Source organism: Caretta caretta, chromosome 10 (assembly GCF_965140235.1).
Source record: "Caretta caretta isolate rCarCar2 chromosome 10, rCarCar1.hap1, whole genome shotgun sequence".
Taxonomy (NCBI): Eukaryota; Metazoa; Chordata; order Testudines; family Cheloniidae; genus Caretta; species Caretta caretta.
Window position 1 is genome coordinate 68,062,862 of NC_134215.1, and position 27,139 is coordinate 68,090,000.

Sequence of the window (27,139 nt, forward strand, 5' to 3'; positions counted from 1 at the left end):
GAAATGAAGCCTAAAGATGGTACCTTTTACTACTGAATGACTGTTGACATTCTTCCTCTGTGCAGGAGTTGTATTCTAGCCCGCATGCAGACACTTCTGCAGAGGCAGGAAGTAACTTCGTCTAAAAGAAAAAAGATAGGACTCGTTGATACACATCTAAATAAACATTTCCTCGGATAACCCAAACATCACTGGAGCAGGTCAGTGCATCAGTCATCATTGCGCTCTGCTAGTCTAGTGCTGTAGATGAAAAGCTTTTAAAATTCATGCAACTTCTAATTTGCCTTGGACTGGAAAGCCTTCAATTACTCTCACTCCTGAGTTTCCCTTTGGATGTGCTATGGTTAACCCATTCTCTCCATTTTTGCAGGTGGCAACTGTGCCAATGATTTTGTGCACCTGTTACGAACAGATCAGTTTACACCAGAGCAATTCTCTAGCCCTGGCCTCAACCACCCACTCTGTTTTTATTGCTGTTAGTGAAGCATGAAACCAGTTTTTCAAAGAGGTATTCCAGTGGGATTCACCACGTTCTCTTCTATTTTTCCTGTTTAAAATTCAACTTTTGTTTTTGTTTTGCTTACCAATATAGGTCAATGAAAATGTTTGTAAAAGGCCTGAGAGATGGGGACAGGGTAAAGATTACATCGTCGTATGTATGAACCCTCATCATCTTTGCTGGGATCGGTGGTGGAAACAACTTAAGGAGCAAACTGCTGCTTAAAATGGCTTGCTGCATTTTTGTTACTGGTAATTAATGCAGATTACCCAGTAGCTAGTGCAGCTTTTGATAACAGATTAATCCATGAAAGCTGAGGTCTTTTCTTGAAGTCCTGCTGTAGCTGAAGACTCAGGAGCAGCTCAGCCCATGCGTCTGTAGTCAGTAGCGCGAGGTTTGTGTGGCTCTGCTCTGCCCACTCATACAACGCACCTCTTAAAGGAACAGTGAATACAAAAAATCCTCTTAAAAATGCATGTGACGTGGAACCACAATGACCTGTTTTTAATCCTCTAAATCAAACCCAAGCAATAATGGCATAAGTGACCAGGCTTAAAAAAGCTAATAATCGCAAACAATGACAAAACAGTTAACTTGGATCAAAGTGGAGCTAGTAAAATAATTTGAATTCACATGATTACGTACTGCACTCAGAGAAAGCAATGGGCAGCTGCATGCACTGAAGAATTGTTTCTTACCTGATTTATGTTATCAAACAATTTAGATGTGTAGAATGTGATTTTTTTCTTTAAAATGCATATATGCACCAGTAGAGGGCATGCACATCTTATTAAATGGAGAGACACGCCTACTAATTAATAAATCTCACAAGTAGATGGAACTACACCGATGTTCACAACATTCCCAAGCAAAGTGCTCATTCAGTGGTAGCATGGAAACAACTCACCCCAGCAGACTCATGTTATTTGCTCTTTCTTGTAATAGGCAGGAAATCGGGGAAGGGGAGAGGGGTATAAAGCACATTTTTGAATGTACATAATCCATCGTCAAAATGATTATCTTTCATGTTCATGCGTAGTCAGATTGTGGCGATGATTAGAGTTGACTAGACAGTTATTGTACTTCTAGTTTTTCCATCAGACTGTATCTGCTAGTTCTGTTGATCACTAAAATCTCATCCTTGCATTACAGATCAGACCCATAATAAATTAGAGGAAATGAAGGAGGGAGAGTCAGCAGCTTTTATAATATGTTAGCACAGTGTTACTGGGGAAAGGGAGGCTATTTGCATTTGATAAATGAAATCAGCGATAAACTATACAGTAGAATCTCCTGTCTTATTGTGTCCAATACACTTGCAGTACATTTAATAATCTTCATAAAGGAGAAAATGAATTGGAGAAATAGGCTGCTTTATGATAATATCCCATATGTTACCGAATTCATGCAGGCAGAATCACACTAATGAAGAGAAATGATCATTTATGTAGGGCTTGCAGGCCTTGCTTAGGCAGATTAACAGGGGATGGAATAGGAGGCAGCAAACAGCAATGGCAGGCTGCCCGAGAACCAATCAATACAGACTGGAGTCAAAGGGAGAGTCTGATTCCCAACACAATAGGAATGATTGGTGTCCGTCAGTATTAATTGATTATCCATAATTTAGGCTCACAGTAAGAATGAACCCATTTTGGGAGGCCCCAAACTGAGCAGAACGAAAAGCAGCGATTCCATATGCTGTACAGGTAAGAGGTGGGTAGTTAATTTTAGCTGCTGACCTGATTCCATGCTGAATGACAAATATCTACAGCAATCCTCAAGGACCAATCATTTACTGCATTAGTCAAGCTTTCAGAATACTCAAGTACATTTAATTTTACACAGGGTGCTGCCTTTAGGAATGCAATTATGATTTTAGCTCTCCAAAAAGCTCTGACTGCTTCAGGTTGATTTCAATTAGTGCAAGGCTGAAATTCCTCTTCTTTAAATGTTGCTGAAATTGAGGTATATTGTATATTTAACATGGCATGGTCTGGTGTTCTGAATCATCCTGATTCTCTCAGCGGTGTTCAATATTTCTACCACTAGGAAAGCAGAGTTGGTGCAGAATTCAAATGACTGAAGTAATCTTCCACCTGCAAATATAAAGTCAAGATCAGGAAATGAAGTGACTGCACACACATTTTCTCTCTCACTGAAGGATCTGCTTCACAAAGCATTATCTGTCTTATGGGGAGAATAACCTGGCAAAAGTGCACTTTGGATGATTTTATAAAACACATTCTCCTTTCAGGAGAAAGTCTTGTGATTAGGGCCCTGGAATAGGAGAAAGGATCTGGGTTCAATTCCCAGCTCTGCTACAGTCTTCCTGTGTGACCCTCCCTCTGATTCAACAAAGCTCTTAAGCATGCACATCAGTCCCATTTTAACTTCAAGCACATGCTTCGGCACTTTGCTGGATCAGGGCCTTAATCACGCTCTTCTTCAGTTTCTCATCTGTTAAATGTAGGTAATAATATTTCCTTTCCCTAACCCTTTGTCTCTTTTATCTGTTTTGATTGTAAATTTTTTGAGGCAGGAAGTCTCTCTCCCGGTGTATTTGTTCCATGCCAGCGCCATGAAGCCCTAATCTCAGCTGGAGCCTTTACCTGCTACTGTAATACGAATAAAAAATCATCACCATGGGCTTAAATTGCAGCAAGGGAGATTTACATTAGACGTTAGGAAAAACTTCCTAACTATAAGGACAGTTAAGCATTGGAACAAATTACCTAGGGAGTTTGTGGAACAGGTTCGACAAACACATGTCAGGGATGGTCTAGATAATACATAGTCCTGTCTCAGTGCAGGGGACTGAACTAGATGACCTATTGGGGTCCCTGCCCGTCCTACGTTTCTGTGATTACCTTTGTCAAGTGGAGGCTGGAGTGCATCTTAAGCCAGGGGTCTGTGTTGAAGCTACACACATGCAAAACATGTGATCATCCATGGTAACCTTCACTGCTCTGGTCAAAGCACTAGGGACTGGAGTAGTGGCTATAAAGTTAATTTTCCTTTTCTGTAGAGGAAGTTGGTAGAAGTGTGTGTGTGTGTGAGAGAGAGAGAGAGAGAGAGACTCCCATTGAGGAAAGATGGGAATAAGGGAGGGGACGAGTGAAGAAACTGGTGCTCCCAGCTTCTGGCTAGCACTGGACACAGTGGTCAGTCTGAGGGTTAGCCACTCAGCAGAGAAAATCCATAGAACAATAGGACTCTAAGGCTGCTGTCAGACCAGGACTAAACATCAATTTTTCCTGTATCAGCCGGGGTTTAAATTAAAAAAGGGTAGAGCTTCCTCCAGTTCTAAATGGCATGTGGTAGCACATCCGCTCACACTTGGCTTTGCTGCTGGCAGATGCAGGAGGTATTTGAATATAGGACTTTGGCTTGGGCTTATCTCTCCGTGATTATATTGATTGATTTAAAAGGTCATAGTTGGATGTTCATTTTGCATTGTCACTGCTCTGCTTCCCCCTCTAGACGGAAATGGCTGGATCCAAATGCCATGCTGTGCGGAAGGGATTCGTGTTTTCTATCCCTGGCATCTGACTGAAGGCTCATCTGCACATTTGTATTGGCTTTTCATTTTCAGTTGTTTCTGAATCCGTCCAGTGATTAGTTTGTTGACAGATGGCTTTTCTCTTGAATAAGATACAGTGACTAGACTTTCTGCATGTCCCAGAAGGGCCCTGGCACTTGGCCTCAGGACAGTGAAAAACACCCTGGCATTTTCTGCCTTCACTGAACCGGTCTTTCATTTGTGTATTTTATGGATTTCACATAGAGAGCAGAGAGACAAAAATGTTAAAGTGCAATTCTACTTGGAAAAGTGACTATGTAAAAATGGCACCTTCTTACTCAACAACCCTGCTGCTTCTGTGTGTTCAGAGTCATATTTGGTTGCTTTAGTGAGTAAAATGTTTTTTACTGCTGTTTACAACTGACATAGCAGAAAAAGAGAGAGATTCCATGTGCATCAGAAAGTTTACTGAATTCCAATCACTTACACCTGTGAAAACTATTGGAAGCAATGAGGTTGTACAAGTGACACTGAGAGCATGATGTGAAGATAACAGAGTTGCACATGTGTAGATTAGGGCCTGCAGAACTTTTAACTGGTCTGATGTGCAATAAGCAGATAACTTCATTGGACACTTGGTTCCCAGGCTGAGTTTGCAGGGCTGGCAACGAGAAAAAAAAACTTGGCTATGTAAATTGAGCGCACATTAAATGGAATCCCTGAAACACAATAAATGAGATGTTATTCTTTTTCCTTTCCAGAAAGAGAGTTCAGCTAAAGATCACAATAATTTAAAGGTGCTGGTAATTACCCCCTACTGAAGAAAACTTTTCAAGAAGAGCATCCTCTCTTGATGGAGTTTTTGAATGGAACCATGCCCTATTTCAGGCAATGTTATAGTTGCAATAAGGCTCACCTGAATAATTCCTTAACACAACTGTAGACTGACACAGCTAGGCACAAGAAATAAATTCCCATTTTCCCCCCACTGATAGCAATTTTTCACAAACCCACACTGCATCCTTTTTTCACCAAATTCTTTAGCTTTTCAGCCTGTGAATGGATTGCTTTGTATTTCAGCTTCTAAACTGATTTATAAGCCCATTCCAGCTTTCATGAATTGCAAACCCAATTAAAATACTATTTGTAATGCACATATTGAAGAGAGAGCAGTGTGTCTGCTACTGGGTGTCATCCTTTAGCATAGCACATCTGAAGACCACTGTATAGCTAGTCAAATATTTGCCAGAAGGAATATCTTTGTATAAGGGTAAGAGCTGGGTGGATAATGAAAGAAATAATTTTGCAAATATTTCATTTTTAAAAAATCATACATTAATATACCATTGGGACTTATTCACCCAGATCTTAAAATTGGGTGAGTAATAATAAAAATATTAAAATAAAATGCTAAAATCTTTGGATAAATTGTTTAGAGCTGGTAGAATAATAACAGCGTATATGGTTGCTTTTTTAGCAGGATTTCATATCTGGAAATCAATTTTTGCAATTGGTGGTCCAATTTTTAATACCATTTGTCTTATTACATTTAGTTAATCCTTGCTTATTTGTGTGTGAGCACAGGGATATAGTGTATATATTCTTGTATATGTGCTTCATATGTAAATTTTAGGTGACTAGGTGGTGCTGTGAATTAATGTCAGATTGAAATCTGATTTAGTCCCTAGCCTGCAACCACAAAACCATCACATAAGGTGGTTTGATTGGCAGTCTCTGCTCAGTAATGGGTCAGTAGAGAGTATTGTGGATCAGAACTGATACCATCTGGAAAGCTGAAATTAAATGAAGGGAGAGAGCTTGCAGAGAGTTTGCTCAAGATGTGTTTCACTGTGGAAAAGAAGCTCTCACCTCAAATGTTGTTAGGCTTTTCAGGAGCCACTATTGTATCACAACATCCCCTTGGAATCTGGGAGCTAGTGTGGGTGCCCAAGGGACAGAGGATATGGCCAGCCAAATACAAGGTCAAAGTTGGATGGCACAGATGGTGAAAACTGTGTCAAAGGGCTTTGGCATCCACACGTAGCCCCTTACCCTACAGCACCTCTTGACAGCAGCAAGAGAGCCTGCTCAGTTGCTTTACCACCGGTAGTTCTTTAGCAGCAGAAATGCTCATGTTATCTTACCTTGTGCGAGTCAGAGGAAACAGGGGTAGATGCAGTGCTTCTTGGAACAGCAATAAATTGAGCAGCAAATAGAAGTGTTCCATACACCGCATGCAGAGTGGAATGTGCTGCCTAGAGTGATTGTTCCCATGTGCTGGCCCCCTCCAGCCAGCCATTTCCTATTTCAGATGTTACTGCATAGTTAGTGGAGAGAAAATGTTGTGCCTACAAGTGTGCTGGAACGGAGGAGAGTATAAAGCCCACTATGTCTGGCCCTGAACCCTGTTGCCAACTTTCTGTTGTTCAGCGCAGTAATTCACCACAACTCAGAAATGGCTTTAAACTGTAAATTATATGTTCCACTGATCCATTAATGAAAGAGGCTCCCTCACACGTGAAATAGCTTCAAAATAAACTATTATTATTCTGTGCAGTGTTGTTGTAGCCATGTTGGTCCCAGGATATTAGAGACACAAAGTAGGTGAGGTCGTATCTTGTTGAACCAATTTTTGAACTTACACAGAGTTCTAAGAGCTCAGACTCTCTTGCCAACAGAAGTTGGTCCAATAAAAGATATTACTTTGCCTGCCCTGTCTCTATACTATTTTTCTGTAAGTTTCCATTTAAAATATATCTATTTTGTTACAATATGTGGAAGCCACATACACAGGAATACATTTATGTACAGAAATAATAATGTAAAAATAAAGCTTGCTTTTTAGGTCATATCCATTTTAATGCACCTTTGTGTGTGTGTGTATGTATCTGTGTATCCATATATATAAATAATTTATTTTCATAATTGCCAGTAGGTGGTGGTATGTGTTTTTCAGAGACATTTTTAAGTCAGTAATGCCAAATGTTTAAAGTTTGAGGTGATTTATAACAGTTCTGTGATCTTTAATGTATGATCTCAAAAACATCCTAGCTTTGAATTCAGTCCCTGATCTCATGTGAGTTAGCAGTTCTGTTTCACAAGCATCATCGCATCACTTTGAGAGGCATATTTTGATTTTCTTTCTGAAGCTTGTGGACAAACCTAACTGGAAACATTTTAAACAGATCCAACTAGCATGAGCCCTGAGATTTCAAATACATACGTTCATTAGAATGATCGGATTTGCCTCTCTAGCCAGACAACGGCTTTATCTTTGGGGTGGCCAACGTTTGATAAATAAATGCATTGTTTTAATGATTTATAAACTTAGAATTGTTCTGTCTCATGGAAGCAGTGTTGAGAGTTGCAGCAACAGCTCTCAGGAAATGGGACAATACAGCTACTGGAAATCCGATTGTGTGTGTGTGAGAGAGAGAGAGAGATTGTGCTTTATAATGGAAGAAAAGAAGTGAGCATCTGTTGTAAACCAGGCCCTTGGTCAAATCCGTCACTCCTTCACCCACAGTGCTGTTACTCACTGAAAGCAACATCTGTAAAGTTGTTGCTGTTTCCCCATCTCATCAGATAGAAACAGTCATGCATTTTTTCTTCTCCCTGTGAAAGGTTACAGGGTCTCCTATGAACATGTTTCTCTTTCCCTCTGATTGGACCCCCCACCCTTCCCTGACTAACATCAAAACAACTGTTCCAGCTCAGTTAGTCTCCATTACTGCTTTAGTTGTGCCTTTGTTGGTTGTTGCTAGATTTTTTTTCTTTTTTTTTTTTCAGTGCCGGAAAATAGGAGGGGGGAAGGAGGGGATTCTTTTTGTGGTGTAGTCTGTGTTCCCTGAAGCAAGAGGACAGGCGTGACTACCAATAGGTTTGATGCATATTTATGGAGGAATCCATTACTGCTAACGACACTTTTTAATTGGGGTGCATGGGAGCAATCTCTCATTTGAGGCTTCCCGATCCATGGCTTGTGTTCACTCTGATTCATTTGGGGCCATCCCTGTTCTTGTTTGTTCGTGCTTGTTTATTCGGGGCCTGATTCTGCAGTTGTTACTTGGGCTGAGTAGCACTTTTACTCACACAAACAGTCCCACTGAAACCACATGGACTCTTTATGCAAATACTGCCCAACATGAATGATTGAGGAATCAGGCCTTCTGCTGCTTGTGCTTTTAATCAGTCCCTTCCAGGTTTCTCTCTAATTGTTTTTCTTTTCAGTATGTCTGTGTGCTGTTACAGGAAGCAAATTAGCCCAGAGGGAGATGGGTGGAGGGGAAGACATGTCTCTCAACTGCGAATCTGAATACCTGCACAACTCAGACTTCTTCAGCAGATTAGACTCTTCTTGGTATACTCCTGGTTGTGCCCCCACTGACTTCAAGCCACAGTGGCATGAGCTGTAGTGAAAGTGGAGGGAGGGAGGGTGGAGCTCTGGGGCCTTCCCAGAAGTAGAGTAAACATAGCTCAGAAGAGTTTTGAGGAAGAGATTTCTGTCTCTCATTCATAGATTCACAGATTCTGAGGCTGTAAGGGATCATTATGATCATCTAGTCTGACCACCTGTATATCACAGGCCCAAATAATTCCTAGAACGGATCTTTTAGAAAAATACCGAATCTCAATTTAAAAATAGTCAGTGATGGAGAATCCACCATGACCCTTGGTAAATTGTTCCAATGGTTAATTACTCTCACCATTAAAAATGTATGTCTTATTTCCAGTCTAAATTTGTCTAGCTTCAACTTCCAGCCACAGGACTGTATTATACCTTTCTCTGCTAGATTGAAGAGCACATTATTAAATATTTGTTCCCTATGTAGGTACTTACAGATTGTAATTGAGTCGCCCCTTAACCTTCTCTTTGTTAAACTAAATAGATATAGAAGGCATGTGTCATAAATATAAAGGGAAGGGTAACCACCTTTCTGTATACAGTTCTATAAAATCTATCCTAGTCAGAGGCAAAACCCTTTCACCTGTAAAGGGTTAAGAAGCTAAGATAACCTTGCTGGTACCTGACCCAAAATGACCAATGAAGGGACAAGATACTTTCAAATCTGGGGCGGGGGAACAAAGGGTTCTGTCGGTCTGTGTGATGCTTTTGCAGGGAAAAGATCAGAAATGCAAGCCTTCCAACTCCTGTTAAGTTAGTAAGTAATCTAGCTAGAAAATGTGTTAGATTTTCTTTTGTTTAATAGCTGGTAAAATAAACTGTGCTGGAGGGAATGTATATTCCTGTTTTTGTGTCTCTTTGTAACTTAAGGTTTTGCCTAGAGGGATTCTCCATTTTGAATCTGATTACCCTGTAAAGTATTTACCATCCTGATTTTACAGAGGTGCTTCATTTACCTTTTCTTTAATTAAAATTCTTCTTTTAAGAACCTGATTGATTTTTCATTGTTCTTAAGATCTGTGTTCACCTGTACCAGTTGGTGAGAATTATTATCAAGCCTTCCCTAGAAAAGGGGCTGTAGGGCTTCGGGGGATATTTTGGGGGAAGACATCTACAAGTGGTCTCTTTCCCTGTTCTTTGTTTAAAACGCTTGGTGGTGGCAGCATACTGTTCAAGGACAACGCAAAGTTTGTACCGTGGGGAAGTTTTTAACCTTAGCCGGTAAGAATAAGCTTAGGGGGTCTTTCATGCAGGTCCCCACATCTGTACCCTAGAGTTCAGAGTGGGGAAGGAACCTTGACAGCATGTTTTGTAATCCTTTAATCATTGTGACTCTTCTCTGAACCCTCTCCAATTCAGTTTAAGCAGGTTGCCCTTAGACGCAGTGATCTGCAATCCCAGTGAAAAGGGAAAGTTCAGGAATATTGATTAACTTAACTGGAAAAAAAAGTAGTCTGAAGTCTTCAATGGGGAAGATTTTTGTCCTGTCCTGACATGTTGGCTTGTCTGAAACTACATATATATGCAAGACCAGTAACGGAGAGCAGAATTTTGTCCCTGAAATATAATACTTTCACGGGGATGTTGGACGGAGCTCTGGTCCCTGCTTTAGGGGATTTTTTCAGATTTCATTTTTCTGCAGATTGGGTGGGGGTTGTGGTTGGGATTGGTTGGGTTTCTGGTATAATGGTGATTTTGCCCTCAGTTGACAATAAAATTTAACAGTAGATAGAATAGGGTATGGATGTCATATCTGACTGCATGGGCCTGTGGCCTGCTTCTGACCCCACCCAGCTATGTATTTGAGGTCTGAACTTCTCTAGGCAACAAATAAGCATCTAAGGCATAAGTCAAATATGGTCAGAGCCTTTTCCATCCTTCACCAATATAATTCTTGGGTGTCCTATGGTTATCAACCTACCCCCTTAGGGTGTAAATTGATTGTGTGTGTGTGTGTTTCTGTGGTGAAATGTGGAATTGAATTTGGTGGGGCTAGGAAATAAATCGTGCTGATTACAATAGGCATTGTGGTATTCAGAGCCTCTGAAAATCAAGACCGTCAGTGTCTCAAGTTGGGCACCCAAAATCAGAGGCCACTTTTGAAAATGTAGGCCTTAATCTCTCTGTCCTTCTATTTCTCATCTATAAAATGGGGATAACAAGATTCTCCTATCTCACAGAACTATTGTGAGGATCCATTCATTAATCTACATGAGGGACTCGGATATTACAGTGATGTAATAGAAAAGAAAAGCCTACACATATATTTAATCATTAAACAAATGAGATCAAAGGTGAGATGTTTCACAGAAGAAGTGGGTTTTGAGGAGGGATTTGCAAGAAGTACTGGGTGGTGCACAGGAAGTGGAAAACTTTCCCCAAAAAAGGAAGTGATGAGGAAAAATAGTGTAAAGTGAAGAATAGAGGATACAAAGCCAGGACAATGTATGATTAAATGTGAAAGGGATGTTGAACGAGCAACGTGGAAATTGGATATGCTAAATATACGGATTATTTGTGTATAAATAAATTATCTATCCTTACACGATAGCATCTCTGTTTAACATGTACATGTGTTCTTAACAATTCATCTGAGACATTATGCTTTAGAGTGACATGACACAACATGTACAGTACACTTCATACCTCCCTATCTAGATTAATGATATTCCTGGGACAGAGTGATGGTGACTTCATCTAAATTTCTACAAAGTACAGAAAGTAAAATCTGAACCAGGCAGGGCATTATTCCTGTAACAGAAACAGCTTGTCAACAAGCAGCATCGTGGTAATTAACTGCAGTATTTTAAAAAAGGAGATGTTCTTCTAGGACTAAACCTGGAGTGGGATTATGATCAGAAAAGTAGGTTTGATCTGATCCTTGCATGTAAACGAGAAGATGGGTTGACTCAGTGATGTCCCCATCAGGATGCTGCCAGAACTGGAATATGGTGCTGAGATTTTTTGTCTGGATGTAGATCTTTGCTCTGAACCAAAATGGTCAAAAATGTCATGGCAACATATATCATTGTGATATATCCACCTTCCCCACAGCATTGTCTTTCTGCCGGATGTCCACAGCACTCTCCCTCCCAAATGCCCCACCCACCATTGCTTTTTTTGGGGAGGGGGACCTTCAGACCTCCAACCTCCCACTAAGCTCTTTGGGGTGCCAGCTGTTTGTTCCCTTCCACTGTCTTTTCATGGGTGCCATCAGGTCAGGCCACTGCCCTCTGAATGTATACCACCCTGCACAGGAAGCAATAGGGAGTAACACAATCCATTTCCCACTCCTAGCTTCTCCAGCTGGAACTGTGGCTACCAGGAGTCCTTGTTCAGGCAGATTTGAGAAGTACAAGTCAGTTATGCTTTGATTACAGACTCTTCAGTCCTGATGATGATGCATGAGCCAGAAAGAACCTCGCCTGACTTCTAGATCACAGGGCATTTGAGGTGCTAGCAATTAGGATAAACATCTTTGTGCAACCTCACCTTTGAGGTGCTGAGCACCCCCAGCTCTTGTTGGAGTCAGTGTAAACTGGTGTGTGTGGGGGAGAGAGGGAAGGTACTTTGCAGGTTTCAACTCTTTATACTGTAAAGTGAGCAAGTCTGAGTTATTGAAAGGCAATAAAAATGAAAGCCTCCAATGCCATTTTCAGAGTCACTTCTCAGTGACTGCCTTTAGTTGTTATTTTGGGCCATGCTGGAGGATAGCAGCTGTTCCTTGTTACTGGGGTTGGAAATTAAAACAGATATCTATTCAAATCATCTGACAATTCCAGCAAGCTTTAAAATGCTTTAAAATATAACAAAAAACATAACCAGGGCCCACAGGTCAGTACCATTTTTTTCAAAATAATCTTTAATTACTTAGTGTCTTTATTTCCTTCTTTCCCCTCCCCTGAGCTGTGTTACTTTGCTGTGCTCAAATCTCTATTACACCAAAAGGGACAAACTCCTGTCCACAATTACATCCACGTGAGCCTGTTAAAGTCAATGAGGTGGCAGGAGTGTAAAAGGACAAAATCCTAGACCAGAAAATTTCAATATTTCTAGTTTGTTATGGTGATAAATATTTGCAGAAATACTTAAGCCATGTTAACATTAACAAGGAAATGGCTTACCTGCCTCTCTCCTTTTTTCATAAGTATGGCTTTTGTTTAAATCTTCCCATTATTTTCTTCAGCTAGAGATGAAAGAAAAGTGGATTCGACTGTATCTTCAGACAGTTATGAGACTTCTTAGCATTGGAATCTGTAGTGATCATAGCTTGCATGTCAACACACAGTCCGCTATGCAAGACTTGACCCCACCCAGGCTGCCATAGTAACACTTATTCCATAATGCTTGGAAAACCTGCATTTCAGCATAAAGGAAGAAAATCAAAACTTGTATGATTCTGAACCTAATTTCAGGAAGTAAAAATGAAACTTTCTCCTTCATTTGTTGGTACAAAGAAATGCCATTTAAAAACACATATTTTTGTTCTGTATTTCATAATCAGGAAAAGAATGCAGAGTTGACATCTTCTAGCAGTCAGTTTATTCTCCTAATTATGTTGGTTTATCACTCATGCTGAAATGAATATTAATCCCCACAGTAAATGTAGCAGTGTGATCTGTTCAGGAAATAGGTGGCCAGCTTTTATAAGGACACTGTTTCTTCTCTGAAGTCAGAGATTTTTCTTTCTGGGTGAGATTCACGTACTCTGGATTGCACAAAGCTCAAGTGAATGTGTGCTAGAATCCACCCTTAATACTCACTCTAACTCCAAAACTCCTCAGTGGCTTCTGTTCCAGCCTAGGGTTCCACACACCCTGGAATGAAGACAACATTATCATCTCTCTCTCTAAATCCCATCTGTTTTTATTTTTTTCAGGAGCGAGGGGGGAAATACTAAGGGTTCAGTGGGCATTGGAAAGAGCCAATTCCTTAGTATGCACTATTGATGAAATTGTTCTCTAAATGAACTCTGGTAAAGATAGCATTTCCAAAATTCGAAATGAAATAATGTACATACAAGCAACACAAGATGAGTGCACATTGGGATGATAGGGCTAAATAAACAAACAAACCTTAAACGAAGCATGTGAATATCGGATTTCCAGTAAACGGAATTAATCAAACATGAGACCGTTGCCACTAACTAGTAGGCCGTGAGATCTGAAAAAGATAGCACAGGCAAGTATATGACCAGGCTTAAGATGTCATTTGCTTTGGCCGAATAACCAAAATCTTAACACTTTCCCACAATCAGTTCCAAAGGAGCATAGGATTTGCTGTGCTGTATCAGACCATTGCTCTCTTACATCTGGTATTCTTCCCCTGGCTTTCCCAGTTGAAAATTCCTGATGCCTCAGAGGAAGATTTTAAAAAAACAACCAAAAACCCATGAACTAAGGGCAAGAACACCCTGAAGAGAGAATTCTGAGATTCCCTTTGCAGCATTTCTTCAAATCATTGTACTGGGGTGTAGGGTTTGCCCACTGGCCTCTTGCAAAATGAATAGGGGATGTTACCCCCAAACCACATCAATCTCCGGGGATCTGCTCAAGGCCCATGACTAAAAATACAGAGGACTGGAGCCCTCTCCAGCTCCATGAGGGGAGGGGGCAGGCCATGATAATGTAGGGCTAACATAAACCATAACTCCTCTTTATTACTGTCGTCTTTCACCAGTGCAATGAAGGATCAAATTCATCTGAAGTGCATAAATACAATAAGGCCCAAATTTTGAAACACGTGTGTGTTCCCACCTTAAGCATGTAAAATCATTAAAGGAGGCACATTGTGTATTTGTCCTCTTAAAATGGACATGTGCGAAAGGTACAGGTGTGTTTGAGAGTCTGGACCTAAATATTATTGTCCTCACTAAACCCCCTACACAATTGGAAGCATCTGTTCAAAAGAAAGCTGGGAATGAGCTAGCACAGGTGACGTGTACCTGCAGCATGGGGTTAAAGTTAACATACTAGGGATGGACAGCTTGTATTTCTGCTGGTTTGGCACATAAACAAGCCTTCAGATATTTGTTCCCTCAATGCTTTTCAGAATAAATGTTCGTTTTTAAAAACTTTCAAACGTAGTTAAAAACAAAGCAAATCTTTTTTCCTGAAATAGCCTGAAGGATAGAGCCATTGATTCTAATGAGCAGGCAGATTTGGTATTGGGGTTCTAGGTTCTCTGCATTATTGTTTCATTGACTCATTTTGTTTCCTCCCTATCAGTAGTGGATGGCTTTAGTGATCAGCAGGGATAGGCGTGTTCGTGGCAATTTAATTCCTTGCAGATGTGGATCTGTGGTGACAAAAATTGCCTGTCGTTCTTGCAGTCTCTCAGCATCTGCTGCGGTAGAAGAGTATGTGGAACAATAACTCTCCAGCAGATGCAGAACTGTAGGGACAGTAGTGTCTGTGGTACGAAAATTTTACCAAAAAATACAGATTTGTGGAGACAGTAGCGTCTGTGTCTCACAAAACTCTCCAGCTTCTGCTGGGACAGTAATGTCTGTGTTATATAAACGTGCTCTGCATCTGCTGGGCCAGTGAGAGAGAGAGAGACGTATTGTACATGTCCAATTTTAGATGTGCAAATCTCATCTAGTGCCGGTTTCTTTTTCAGTTATTTATGCAGAGCTAAAATGAATCATCCAGTGTAGGAAGAGTTACAGGTATGGGGGAATCTTTGTACAGGAAAAACATTATCTTTCAACTACCCAGAAATACTGCTCAATTTTCTACTAGCGAAGTATTAATTATTAATGGCATCGTTCCCCTGAGCCGTCTGCTTAACTCCAATGATATTCTGGCTGCCATAAATCCTTTGGGGCATTGAGAGTTTCACAAAAGAAGTATATTTCTTCAGAACTGCCGTGTGCCCATATCCAGCATTCTGACCTAGATCCACACTTCAAACACTCTTAAATTCAGGGCTGCACACATATAGGGTTTGGGTTCAGGCCCACATCTACTTCAGACCTGGAAAAATGTCAAGAAGGACCAGTCCCAGTAGAGAGAAACTCAATTCAGAATTGAGGGATGTCATGCTATCGTAAGAAAGAGTGGCATTACAGTTGGATACACACAGGCTCAGGGGTTCCCTCCTCCCATCCCCTGATTATATATTGTGCAGTACATTACCTAGGCTTTTTAAAATAATTTTTTGTGTGGACACCAAAACTGATGATGATCAAGTCTTATCAATTAACTCATAATCCTTCCCCATCTATATATGACTGAACTTCAAGCTAAAGGGCAGTACTGTGGCAAGAATTAGATCCCATCAGGGAATTTGGGTCTCTATTACAGCATCCTCTTACTATTAGTAGTAGTGCAGTGTGTCTAAAGAGCTAGGCACTGTACAAACATATAACAAAGAGATGGTCTCTGCTACCAAGTGCTTGCTCTCTAAGCAGGAATAAAGGAACCATTATATGCTGCATTTCTTGATAGACTCTTAAAGGTGGTGGGGACGAGGGAAGAAAACAAAGGTTTTTGCATGTGATATCACCATAATTGTGACCTACCATTCCAGAGAGTAAAACTGAGGAAAAGACTGAGCTCCGCATAAAAACACAGAATTTTTTTTTTCCTGTTAAAGCAAAATCTATTATTATTTATTGTACAATGCCCAAGAACATGCTAGGTGCTCTACTGATTTGGGCCCAAATCCTGCATTGGGAGAGGTAAGTGTAGACCCTCTCATGCTTTTGGGGAGCCCCTGGGCTTTCAGTGGGACTTTCTAATGGCACAGGGGCTCATGCTGGCAGCTCCCAACACAAGAGCAGGGTCTTAGAATTGTGACATTCCCCAGGGGTATCCAGGGATATGAGGCACCTCACCACTACCTGTCCTTAGCATAAAGAACCTTCTCTGTGCTTGCTGTGGATCAGCTCCCTAAAACCAATAGCCTCTGGCAACACAAGTACTGCCTTCCAGGTTTTCACAGGCCTTGCTCCCTCTATGCAGTTAGTGAAAGGCACCTGCCAATCCCAGAGCCCTCTCTGAGCATTCCTTGTCCATTCCCTTAATCACTGAACACTCACAGAACCACCAGGCCAGCAGTTCTCAAAGGAACAATATATACACCAGCTTGTAAGATTCAGCTCAGGACCAGCACTTTGCTTAACACCACAGCACTGAGGTATATTTATAGTGAAAACAAGAATAAGTTTATCATCAAATACCAGATGCAGGAGATAAAAAGGATATTGGAAACTAAAGGTTACCTATAAAACAAAATCATAACATGCTTTCTAGAGACTTGTCAAGGTTCTTTCCTCACTCTGAACTCTAGGGTACAGATGTGGGGAGCTGCATGAAACCCCCCTAAGCTTATTTTTACCAGCTTAGGTTAAAACTTCCCCAAGGTACAAACTATTTTGCCTTTTGCCCTTGGACTTATTTCTGCCACCACCAAGCGTCTAACAGATATATAACAGGGAAAGAGCCCCCTTGGAAACGTCTTTCCCCCCAAAATCCTCCCCAAACCCTACACCCCCTTTCCTGGGGAAGGCTTGATAAAAATCCTCACCAATTTGCATAGGTGGACACAGACCCAAACCCCTGGATCTTAAGAACAATGAAAAGCAATCAGGTTCTTAAAAGAAGCATTTTAATTGAAGAAAAAAAATAAAAGAATCACCTCTGTAAAATCAGGATGGTAAATACCTTACAGGGTAATCAGATTCAAAACATAGAGAATCCCTCTAGGCAAAACCTTAAGTTACAAAAAGACACAAAAACAGGACTATACATTCCATTCAGCACAGCTATTTTATCAGCCATTTAAACCAACAGAATCTAACACATATCTAGCCAGATTACTTACTAAGTTCTAAGACGCCATTCCTTTTCTGTTCCTGGCAAAAGCATCACACAGACAGAGAGAGCCTTTGTTTCTCCCCCTTCCAGCTTTGAAAATATCTTGTCTCCTCATTGGTCATTTTGGTCAGGTGCCAGCGAGGTTATCCTAGCTTCTTAACCCTTTACAGGTAAAGGGTTTTTCCTCTGGCCAGGAGGGATTTTAAAGGTGTTTACCCTTCCCTTTATATTTATGACACCTCTAAACATAATTAACAGTAACCTTCTATCTAAAAATGTTTGTTACTCAGAGTCCACTTCAGCATTTTCAACCAAGGCTGGTGGAAACCCCATTTTTCTGAAAGCAAGCATGCTGTTCATTTACTTCCTAAGTGCAGTGTACCAGGGTGTCTGCTTCCAGAAATACCCCCAAAGTTTATTGTCTGTGTTCTTAGACAGAATAACTCCCTGTGGTTTGCTTTTTCCTGTGTGCTGCTTCCCTTTTGACTTTAACATTGTCTTTGTTTATAACATTAACATTTAAGACTTGTCTTTGTATATAAATGGGCATCTGTTGTGTTAGCTTACAATGCTTAATTTACATCCTGACATAGAGATACACATTTTTTATTTCCTATTTTGAGAAAAACTGGTTTTTCACCTTTGTTTGTGACTAATAACTGGATACAGACTTTAAAACATATTTCCAGTCTCTGTATATACATATCTCCTTACATAGTATCTGTATATACATTAATATCATTGTGAAATATCAGTGTAACACTGGCTTTGAGACCTCGCATAACATTCTTTGGTGAATTAGAATGTACACACCAGACTCATGAGATTTCTGTAACCTCTCTGAACCCCTTTGCCAGTTGGCATTCAGAGGTTCTTGGGTCCCAAGAATAAACCAGATTCTTTGCCCAAGGAAGTTGGAAGCTAAGTGCCTGATCCTGCACCCCTGATGTACGTGTGCTGCCATTGATTTCAACAGGACCACACACGAGTATGGGTCTGCAGGAATGGGCCCTAAACAGACAATATACAAAGAGGGGCAGAGGGGATTCCCCCTCCCTTAGTTTTTAACCCCTTGCCAATATTATTATTACTTTCTCCTTTACTTAAATTTACTATGCATTAATTTACTATGTTCTTCTGCTTAAACTACAATGTTCAAAGTGAAAAATGAGGAAAATGTAAAATGATGGATGCCTTTTGAAACTTGGAGAGAATTTAAAGTAAGCAGGCAACCTGAGTTGCTCGTTTATGTGTTATTGTAAAGGTGCATTTATCCTTTCAGAAGTGGTTTTCATGATTTTCACGTATAATCATTTTAAGCAAAACTGTAAGTTTACAAGGCAATTACAACACCCTGACCATTGCTCTTAGCCGCGTAATGGAAAAATGCATATAAAGGAAAATACAGTATATGATTTTTTTTAAAGTGTGTGTCTCAACTTCAATCTTCTGAAACCAAATCCATGCAGGAAAACTGTTAACCTAAAGACGTTTATATATAACATATCTATGGCAGTAGGAGGATGAGAGACACAGCTCTATTTTGTTTAATGTGATTCCAAACAGATAATGTGGTAGCGTGACCATTACCAGCCCACTGCCATTCTATGGTTTGGGGATTATTTTTGCTCTTTCAGAAATTGCCCTAAAGGGTTGCTTTTAATTTGGACAAAGTGTTCTGAAAATTAAAGGAAAGTTAATTATATAAATACGGAATTCACAAAACTGAAGCAACTGCTGCGTTTCCAGTTGCTTTCTTATAGTTTATTTCCACGACAGTATAGTTTGAAAAATCTCTACACAAACCATAGTGTAAAGTGTCTGGAACCCTAAGAATAACTTGTGGATACATGATTTGATAAATATTTACAGTTGCAGTTGGTTAGATTCTGGGATGAGCTGTTTGTAAATATCTAGAACTGTCAAAGGGTGGAGTTGACATCATTAAAAGAAAATAAATTCTGACCCAATACTATTCTGTGATTTCACTGTTGAATGTAGGTTAATAAGCATTCAATAATAATCCTGACATAAATACTATTGCATATTTTAAGAAATGGCGAAACTTGTTTGGCTACAGATTGCTAATTGTTGCAAGCTCCTTTGTATGTGTTATGGAGCTGCATACATAAATTATGAACAAAACTGCACTCCTAAATTGATTTGACTATCTGGCCCACAGTGCTAAGGATGTTAATTTGCAAGATTATTGCACAAAGACTTTTCCAGTAATTGCATTAGCGTAAAATACAGTATACATGTAGTGTTGTCTTAATATACATGTTTCAGAGTAACAGCCGTGTTAGTCTGTATTCGCAAAAAGAAAAGGAGGACTTGTGGCACCTTAGAGACTAACCAATTTATTTGAGGATAAGCTTTCGTGAGCTACAGCTCACTTCATCGGATGCTTATGCTCAGATAAATTGGTTAGTCTCTAAGGTGCCACAAGTCCTCCTTTTCTTTTTAATATACATGGAGTCAGAGGGGATGGTTTAGAGGTGTAAATCTGAAATTTGAAATACCTGTTGGTTAAAGTGCCTGAATTGAGATACGGTACTGTACTCTTTAAGATGAGACTTTAAAAAATGGAATGGACATTAGATCCTAATGTTATTAATGATTTATATTTATAGGACTACCCAGATGAATTTAAGGCTCCATTGTGTGAGATACTGTACATTTATACAGCAAGAGACAACTGCTGCCTCAAAGAGCTTACCATCTAACTAGACAAGACAAACAGCTGGAGAAAGCAAGTATTAAGTCATCTTACAGATGGGAAATGGAAGCACAGAGAAGCTAAAAGGGCTGAGAATGACATTCTGTCCCCCGCACTCCCCAATGTGCTTGACCAAAATGCATCCTCCCCTCTTGTAAACTGGTTGGTTGATGCATTTACCCCAGAGGCAGGTGCTTTCCAGTAATTCCGTATGAATAGAGTTTTTGTGCTTTAGAATTTTATGGTATGAAATATGCACATCAAAAATATTTTCGTTTAGTGTCTTTGGTTATTTTAAGGGACTGAATTGACCCTGAACAGTGCCTTGCATTCATAGAAGAATGAGGATCCACATTAATCTTATATATTTTGGTCACTACCATACAAGCACGCAACCGTATGAATTCCAGATTCCATAGAACCCTGTTGAATCTCCCCACTCTCTCCGTGTAGCCATGTTCAAATGCACATCAGTGTAGCTTTTTTCTCCCTTAGTAGATTACTCTCAAATGTTTCCTGCAACAGTATAAAAGAAATAATGCTCAAGATCCAGGATCTTTCTCTGGGATTCATGGCAGGCTAGAAACACTGCCTCGTAATTAGTCCCCAGAAAATGACCTGCACTAGACGTATCAAAATCATTCTGCAGAGAAGGCTGAACTAATTTGAGTTTGTGGACTCAGGGTAAAAAATAAAATTAGAGCCATTTCAAACCCTAGTTTGACTGAGAGTAGAATATGCGCTTTAGAGGGGGCAGATAAGCCTAGAGTTTACTGTTTTTCTTTTCCCTATTATGTGGGGCAGGAAAGGCTAGTAACAAAACATGTCTCTCTCACCTTTGGGCAGGAGCCCAGTCAGAGAGCAGGCTCAGCCCATGCTGGAAAAAATGCAAGGATTACACAATGATGAAAGAAATCACATAAAAATGCAAAGAACAGGTGGCATCCTAGGCACTAGTCTAGTATCTCTTTATGAGTGATCCTTTCGCTTATGCTACTATGTGAAACCTTAAAAGTCAGGGAAAAGGAAAAGCACTGCAGGATTTCACTGCTAATACCAATTCACCTTTTTGAACTAACTGCTGTTCCACCCCCTTGTATATGCCACTATTCAGCCCCCGATATGTGGAGAATCATTTCACCTCCGTACTTCGGTTTGTGTTTCAGTTTCGCTATCTATAAAATAGGGATAGTACTTCCCTACCTCACAGAGATACTGATCTTTCATCTATGTAAAGCACTTTGAGCTCCTGGGATGAAGAGCCTTACAGAAGAGAAAAGTATTGTTTTTATTTGCTATTACTAGCAAATTATTGTATGGATGCATTATTAGCAAATGTCTGGTTCATCCTGTTTATCTCACAGTGTCTAAAAAGATGTCTAATACTGAAATGGCTAAGAAGTTTAGGGAACCTTGAGGAGATCTTATAAGAAATGTCTTTATCTATGCATTTTTTTTCCTATGAAACCCATCACTGGTATCCATAGCAGTGAATAACAAATGTGTAAAATAAGCAATCTCTTGAATGGGAGTGTTTCGAACATGTCATGAAACCCAGGGAAAGATCCTGGATCCTGATCATTATTTCATTTTTACTGTGGTCAATAAAATTGATTGTTAATCAATCAGGCCATGGGAGCGGGACAGGCACTGTAGAGTAGCGTTCTTCGAAGTATGTCCTTGCTAGAAAACAGGCCATTGGAGCTTTGCTATAAAACATGCAAACATCCTGAGGAAATGACAGCAATTTGCAATAAACCCTAGGTGTAAACAATTACCTGTGACTTGTTACACTTATTTGTACAGGCAGCTGGCTAAACAGACACACTACTTACACGTCTGTGCCCATCAAACGCAACACTGGAAAACAATTACTAGTCAATTTCCCTGAAGTCAGAAAAAAGTCAGTCTTGTGCTACATGACAGCTGGCAAGGAAACTGGGTGAGCAAATGTGGGTGCCTATAGATGTATTTTACAAAAACTGAAGGATAAAAATAAGTAAGTGAATGGTGGCATTTTTCTGAGAACAGTGACACTTTTCTGGCCATCCACCAGAAGATCTTGAAGCCTAATAAGGTACTAGGTGGATATGATGCTTTAGTGACTGGTCAGGGTGAGACCCTAGGGCAGGACTTGAGCACAAAGCAACCAAATCAAACAGGGAGACACTGAAAGAGATAATGCAAACATGTCTCTAGCAATTCCAACAGATCATCATCCAAGGGGCAGGCAGACACAATATGCTTTGCTTTCAATTTGCCTTTCCAGGCACTATTTTACCTATTTGCATTTTGCCATGTTTGGTGTTTTCCTTCTAGTTTGATTCTATTAAATAGAAATGTTAAAGTTACAGGGCCAAGCCACTTCATAAATATTTACCAGTCACATTGTAGACCGTAAATGATTGGCTTTACCCCTGCATGATAATGAACAAGTAGAAGGATGATTGATGAAGAAAGCGTGGTTTTATTTGTGACTCATACAGCACACACTGACACTTGTATAACAATAATCTCATAAAGTACAAGATGCACAAACTCCATGAGATTGTCAGGATAGGCCGGGATGGCGTCTTGGAGAAGCAGCTCTTCCTTCCAACTGCTGTACCGGTAGGGCATTTTTTTGTGCTTGTTGTGCTGTTCTATTCCAAGGGGCATTTGTTCTTAAACCTCATGATCCAAATCATTAGGATGGAGAAGAGGCCCTTTGCAGGCACGGTGGCCCATTCCTGTGTGAGGTCTGTCTCCGTGTGGGCCACATTTCTCCTCCTAGGAGCCATCTCACTGCAAATATTGCATCCCTTTCCCCTCCATAGGGCATAGGACTGTAATCTCCTTCTTCTCAGGTGGCTCATAGGGTGGGCGCCGCACTCCTCTCCTCTGTCGCACTAAGGTCACTGCAAATAAACATCCGTTTTAAAAATTCTACTTTGAAGAAGTGTCCAGTAGAACCTCAGTAATGTGCAAACCAGTCCAGGCTGCAGACCAGCAAGCGTCAGGGTGGCCAGCTCTTTGCCCTTCCCAAAGCGATGCACCCCAGGGCTGATGGGGGAGCTCTCACTGCAGGTGTCCTGGGTAGGCAGTACGCACCCGGGCTGGAGTTCTCCCTCCCCAGGAAGGCTGTGACTGGGCATGGTTCCCCCTTTGCCCTCCCCAGGGGGTTTGGGGCCCTATACTCCTCCATGGGGGCTGTGTCTCAGGGGAGGCGCTGCACTCCTGCCCTATCAGAATTAAGCCCACGCGGAGGGGTGTGTCTCTTGTGGGTGCTTTCCCCCACCCTGGGGTGTGTGGCTGGTAGGTGCTCCACCTCCTTGCTGGGGGGGGGCGGGGGCGTCTATCTCTCTTAGGGTGCTATGCCCCGCAGCGCCTCCAACCTGGAATCTCCCTAAAATGCTGTGATCCCTCCCTGGGGGCTCTCACTTCAGGCGCTGCGCCCGCTCTGTGGGGAATCTCGCGGGAGGTGCCTTGTTCCCACCCTGGGGAGCGCGGGCCCCTCCCGGAGAGGGGCGCGCTCCAGCAGCTGCCCTGGAGGAGCCGCGCCGCGCCGCGCCGACAGCTCCTCACTCGCCGCCGGCTCGCGCTGTCTGCGTGGAGCGCGGCAGGAGTCGGCTCACCCCTAACCCTATCGTGGAAGCCCAGTGCGCATGGCGGAGCAGCGCCAGCCGAGCGGGGGGGGGGGGGGCGCAGGCGCAAAGCCAGCCGGTCCGAGGAGGCAGCGGGCTGCGCTCTTCTGTCTCCTCGGCATATTCGCAGCCGGGCTGGGACTCTTTGTACTGAAACGACCGGCAACACCAGACCTACCTGGGAATTTGGGCTGCAGCCCTGTTGCAAGCGGAGTTTTCTACCGTGAGATGTTGCCGCACCGGGGCTGTTCCTATTAACTAGCTTGGAGGAGTGCAATGCAATATATTTCCCCTCCGGTGTGAAATCGACTGTTGTCTCTTTCCTCTGTTGTTGTTGCATTGCAGTATGAGTCTGTTGTGTGACTAGTACCCGTTTAGCAGCCAGCGCACGGTGTAAAGGACGATTGCATTGTTCTCCTTAGTGGCTGGCTTTCAGCTTCTGCTGTCACACCCCCTTGCCCTGAGTCTCTCTGCCATTGATGAGTGTGAAACTCACTCAGTGGCTGCTTTCTGCCCGGGGAAACGTTTCATCAACCAATGCAATGCACACAACTGGCTGCTGTACAATAACCCACCCCCGCCAAGAAGCACCTTTAACTAAGGGATTTATGAGCAGACGGGAAAAAAAACGTGGGTTCCTTTTTGGAAGGTGGGTGTGTGGAAGATGGTCCATTAGGTTAATCGACCTCCGGGCCGGCCTTTTGTACAGTCGATTAAAACTAAAGTCGGTCTCTTTAATAAAATAATTAACACACAGGAAAGGGAAATGTGGGGAAAGTGATGCATGCAAGGTTGAGCCATACAAACCAGTGTCGAGAGTCTTTATTGTTCTGCATTAGACAACAAAGAGAGGAGTTTGCCTGGAGGGGCGGAGGAAGAAGAGGGAGTGGGTCAACCAACCTAATGCCGGCCCCTCTGCACTGTGCCTGTCCAATCGCCTCACACAGCGATAGTGTCAGTAGCATTGTGCTGTCAGCTCTTGCCGCTTACGCGGCGGCTCCCTGATTCCCCCCCCACGCCCCCCTCCAGTGCTGTCTGGCTGCAGCAGTAGGTCAGACCGAGGAGGGGAGAAGAGGAAAAAACGCTGAGTGAGTGGAGTGGAGTCTGGGAGGGGCTCCTTAAAGAAACGCTGCCATCGCTTGGCATTGTGGCCAGCAAGGAACTCAAGGGGGGGAAATCATCGGAGCTCCTCTCGCTGTTCTTCCCCCCACCCCACCCCCAGCCAAAAAAAACTTCGGGGGGGGAGTCGTGGGGGGGTGCTGAAAACATCTTATAAACCGGATTGCACTGAAAAAAAAAAAGATACAAAATATACAAGCAAAAGGCAACTGATCCCCGGTCTCCAGCACTCGCCTTCCCTCCCTTTCCTCCTCTCCTGCTGGCCATCTGCCTTGGGTTTTCCTTTGTGTCTGATCTTTTACTACTGAACCGAGTGCAGGAGGAGGAGGAGGGTGGAACACACACCGGGACTATGCCCAGCTCGCTTTTTGCAGACATGGAGAGGAACGGGAGCGGCGGTGGCGGAGGAGGTGGTGGAGGGGGAGAGACCCTGGATGACCAAAGAGCCCTTCAGATAGCCCTGGATCAGCTCTCCCTGCTGGGGCTGGATAACGACGAGACGAGCTCCATCTACGACAACGAGCCTCGGAAAAAGAGCGTGAACATGACAGAATGCGTCCCGGTGCCCAGCTCCGAGCATGTCGCTGAGATAGTGGGGAGGCAAGGTGGGTAACTGTATGTGAGTGTGTGTGAAAGATTTTCTCCCCTCCATGCTGGCTGGTCCGTGTCTGAGATGCGACACTGGCTGTCCCCGGTAAAGCTGCAGTGTTATTATGGCCAGTACTAGGTTTCCCCACAGACAAAGAAAGTGCAGTAGACGTGGTGCTTCTAAGGCGCAGTATGCATCAATTTCAAGATGCACTTTCACCGACCAGCAAAAATAAAAACCGTCTTTTTCTCCTTGCACGAAAGAGAAAGCTCAGTGGCAAAAGCACTGAAAAAATCGGAGTCTTGATCTCCCCACAAATTTAGAAATCACGGTTTTTTTTTAAAACAAGGAACAAATGGAGTGGGGAAGTGGAACAATAGGATTGGAATAAAGCATCCGCATTGGGGAATCTGGCTCATTCAGCACAGCGACTGCTTCCTACCTTCTTTAACGAATAAAGAAAAAAAAAACCCCATGATTCCCCCCCCCCCCGGAGGAATGTGTTTAGCAGGAGGGTGGAATTACTAATTTATTTTTGTGGGGCGGGGGCTGCTTATTTTTGCTTGTCCAGTTTCACTGCACACGAATTGTTTTTATTGAGTTGAACCGCACGTTGTATGGATTTGGTCAGTTGCACTGCAAACATGTTGTTGGCCAACTGCAATATGTGTTGGGGGGTGTATCAGGGCTGGGCTTGCGAAGTAAATGCCATTTATAACCTGATGGAGGGGTGATTTTTTTCCCTCTCTGGCTGCACCCCCATAATGGCTTGTAACCTACTTTTCTCTCTGCTTCCACCTCTCGTTCCCAGGTTGTAAAATCAAAGCTCTGCGGGCAAAGACCAACACCTACATCAAGACCCCGGTTCGCGGGGAGGAGCCGCTCTTTGTTGTGACGGGCAGAAAGGAAGATGTGGCCATGGCCAGGAGGGAGATCATCTCGGCGGCCGAGCATTTCTCCATGATCCGAGCCTCCAGGAACAAGAACACCGCTCTGAACGGCACCGTCCCGGGCCCCCCTAACCTGCCCGGCCAGACCACCATCCAAGTGCGGGTGCCTTACCGGGTGGTGGGGCTGGTGGTGGGGCCCAAGGGGGCCACGATCAAGCGCATCCAGCAGCAGACCCACACTTACATCGTGACCCCGAGCCGGGACAAGGAGCCGGTCTTCGAGGTGACGGGCATGCCGGAGAACGTGGACCGCGCCCGGGAGGAGATCGAGGCGCACATCGCCATGCGCACCGGGGGCATCATCGAGCTCACGGACGAGAACGACTTCCACGCCAACGGCACGGACGTGGGCTTCGAGCTGAACGGGCCGGGCAGCCTGTGGAGCAAGCCCACCCCGCCCAGCATCACCCCCAGCCCGGGCCGCAAGCCCTTCTGCAGCTACCGCAACGACAGCTCCAGCTCGCTGGGCAGCGCCTCCACCGACTCCTACTTCGGGGGCGGCGGCGGCGGCGGCGGCAGCGCCCGGCTGGCCGACTACAGCCCGCCCAGCCCGGCCCTCAGCTTCACCCACAACGGCAACAACAACAACAACAGCGTGTACGGCGGGGAGGCGCTCTCCTCCCCGGACTGCTGCGCCGAGCTGCCCTTCGACTCCCCGCCCGGCTTCGACCTGGCCCCCGCCCCGCCGCCCGGCGCCCCCCTGCTCTGGTCCCAGTTCGAGCGCGGCCCCCCCGCCGCCGCCGCCGCCGCCGCCCCTCCGTCCTCGCCCGCCTTCCCGGCCGCGGCTCCCTCCAACGCCAACCTGGCGCTGCTGGTGAGCACGCAGAGGCGGGGCGGCGCGGCCCCGCCCCCGGCCCGGCTCTCCCCGCCCCTGCATGGCAGCGGGGGCGGGG

The 27,139-nt window shown here is 43.2% G+C and overlaps 1 protein-coding gene and 2 long non-coding RNA genes across 3 annotated transcripts in view; 1 reads left to right on the forward strand and 2 right to left on the reverse strand.

The window, feature by feature from the left end:
* Positions 1 to 982: 982 nt before the first annotated feature.
* On the reverse strand, positions 983 to 20,018 carry LOC125643831 (uncharacterized). Its single transcript, XR_007358836.2, has 5 exons — positions 17,254 to 20,018; positions 13,500 to 13,587; positions 13,188 to 13,241; positions 12,549 to 12,780; positions 983 to 2,595 (listed from the first exon to the last, which is right to left on the reverse strand). It is a non-coding gene; the product is annotated as an uncharacterized LOC125643831 (long non-coding RNA).
* A 2,394-nt stretch (positions 20,019 to 22,412) lies between these two features.
* LOC125643830 (uncharacterized) lies at positions 22,413 to 23,752 on the reverse strand. The gene is made up of 2 exons (XR_012670279.1): positions 23,441 to 23,752; positions 22,413 to 22,862 (listed from the first exon to the last, which is right to left on the reverse strand). It is a non-coding gene; the product is annotated as an uncharacterized LOC125643830 (long non-coding RNA).
* MEX3B (mex-3 RNA binding family member B) overlaps positions 23,750 to 27,139 on the forward strand; it is a 5,049-nt gene continuing 1,659 nt past the window's right edge. Inside the window, exons 1-2 of the mRNA XM_048867032.2 lie at positions 23,750 to 25,312; positions 26,108 to 27,139. The exon at positions 26,108 to 27,139 is cut by the window's right edge and continues 1,659 nt beyond it. Coding sequence (XP_048722989.2) covers positions 25,060 to 25,312; positions 26,108 to 27,139 — 1,285 coding nt within the window. The 5' untranslated portion in view covers positions 23,750 to 25,059. The remainder of the gene's footprint in view (positions 25,313 to 26,107) is intronic.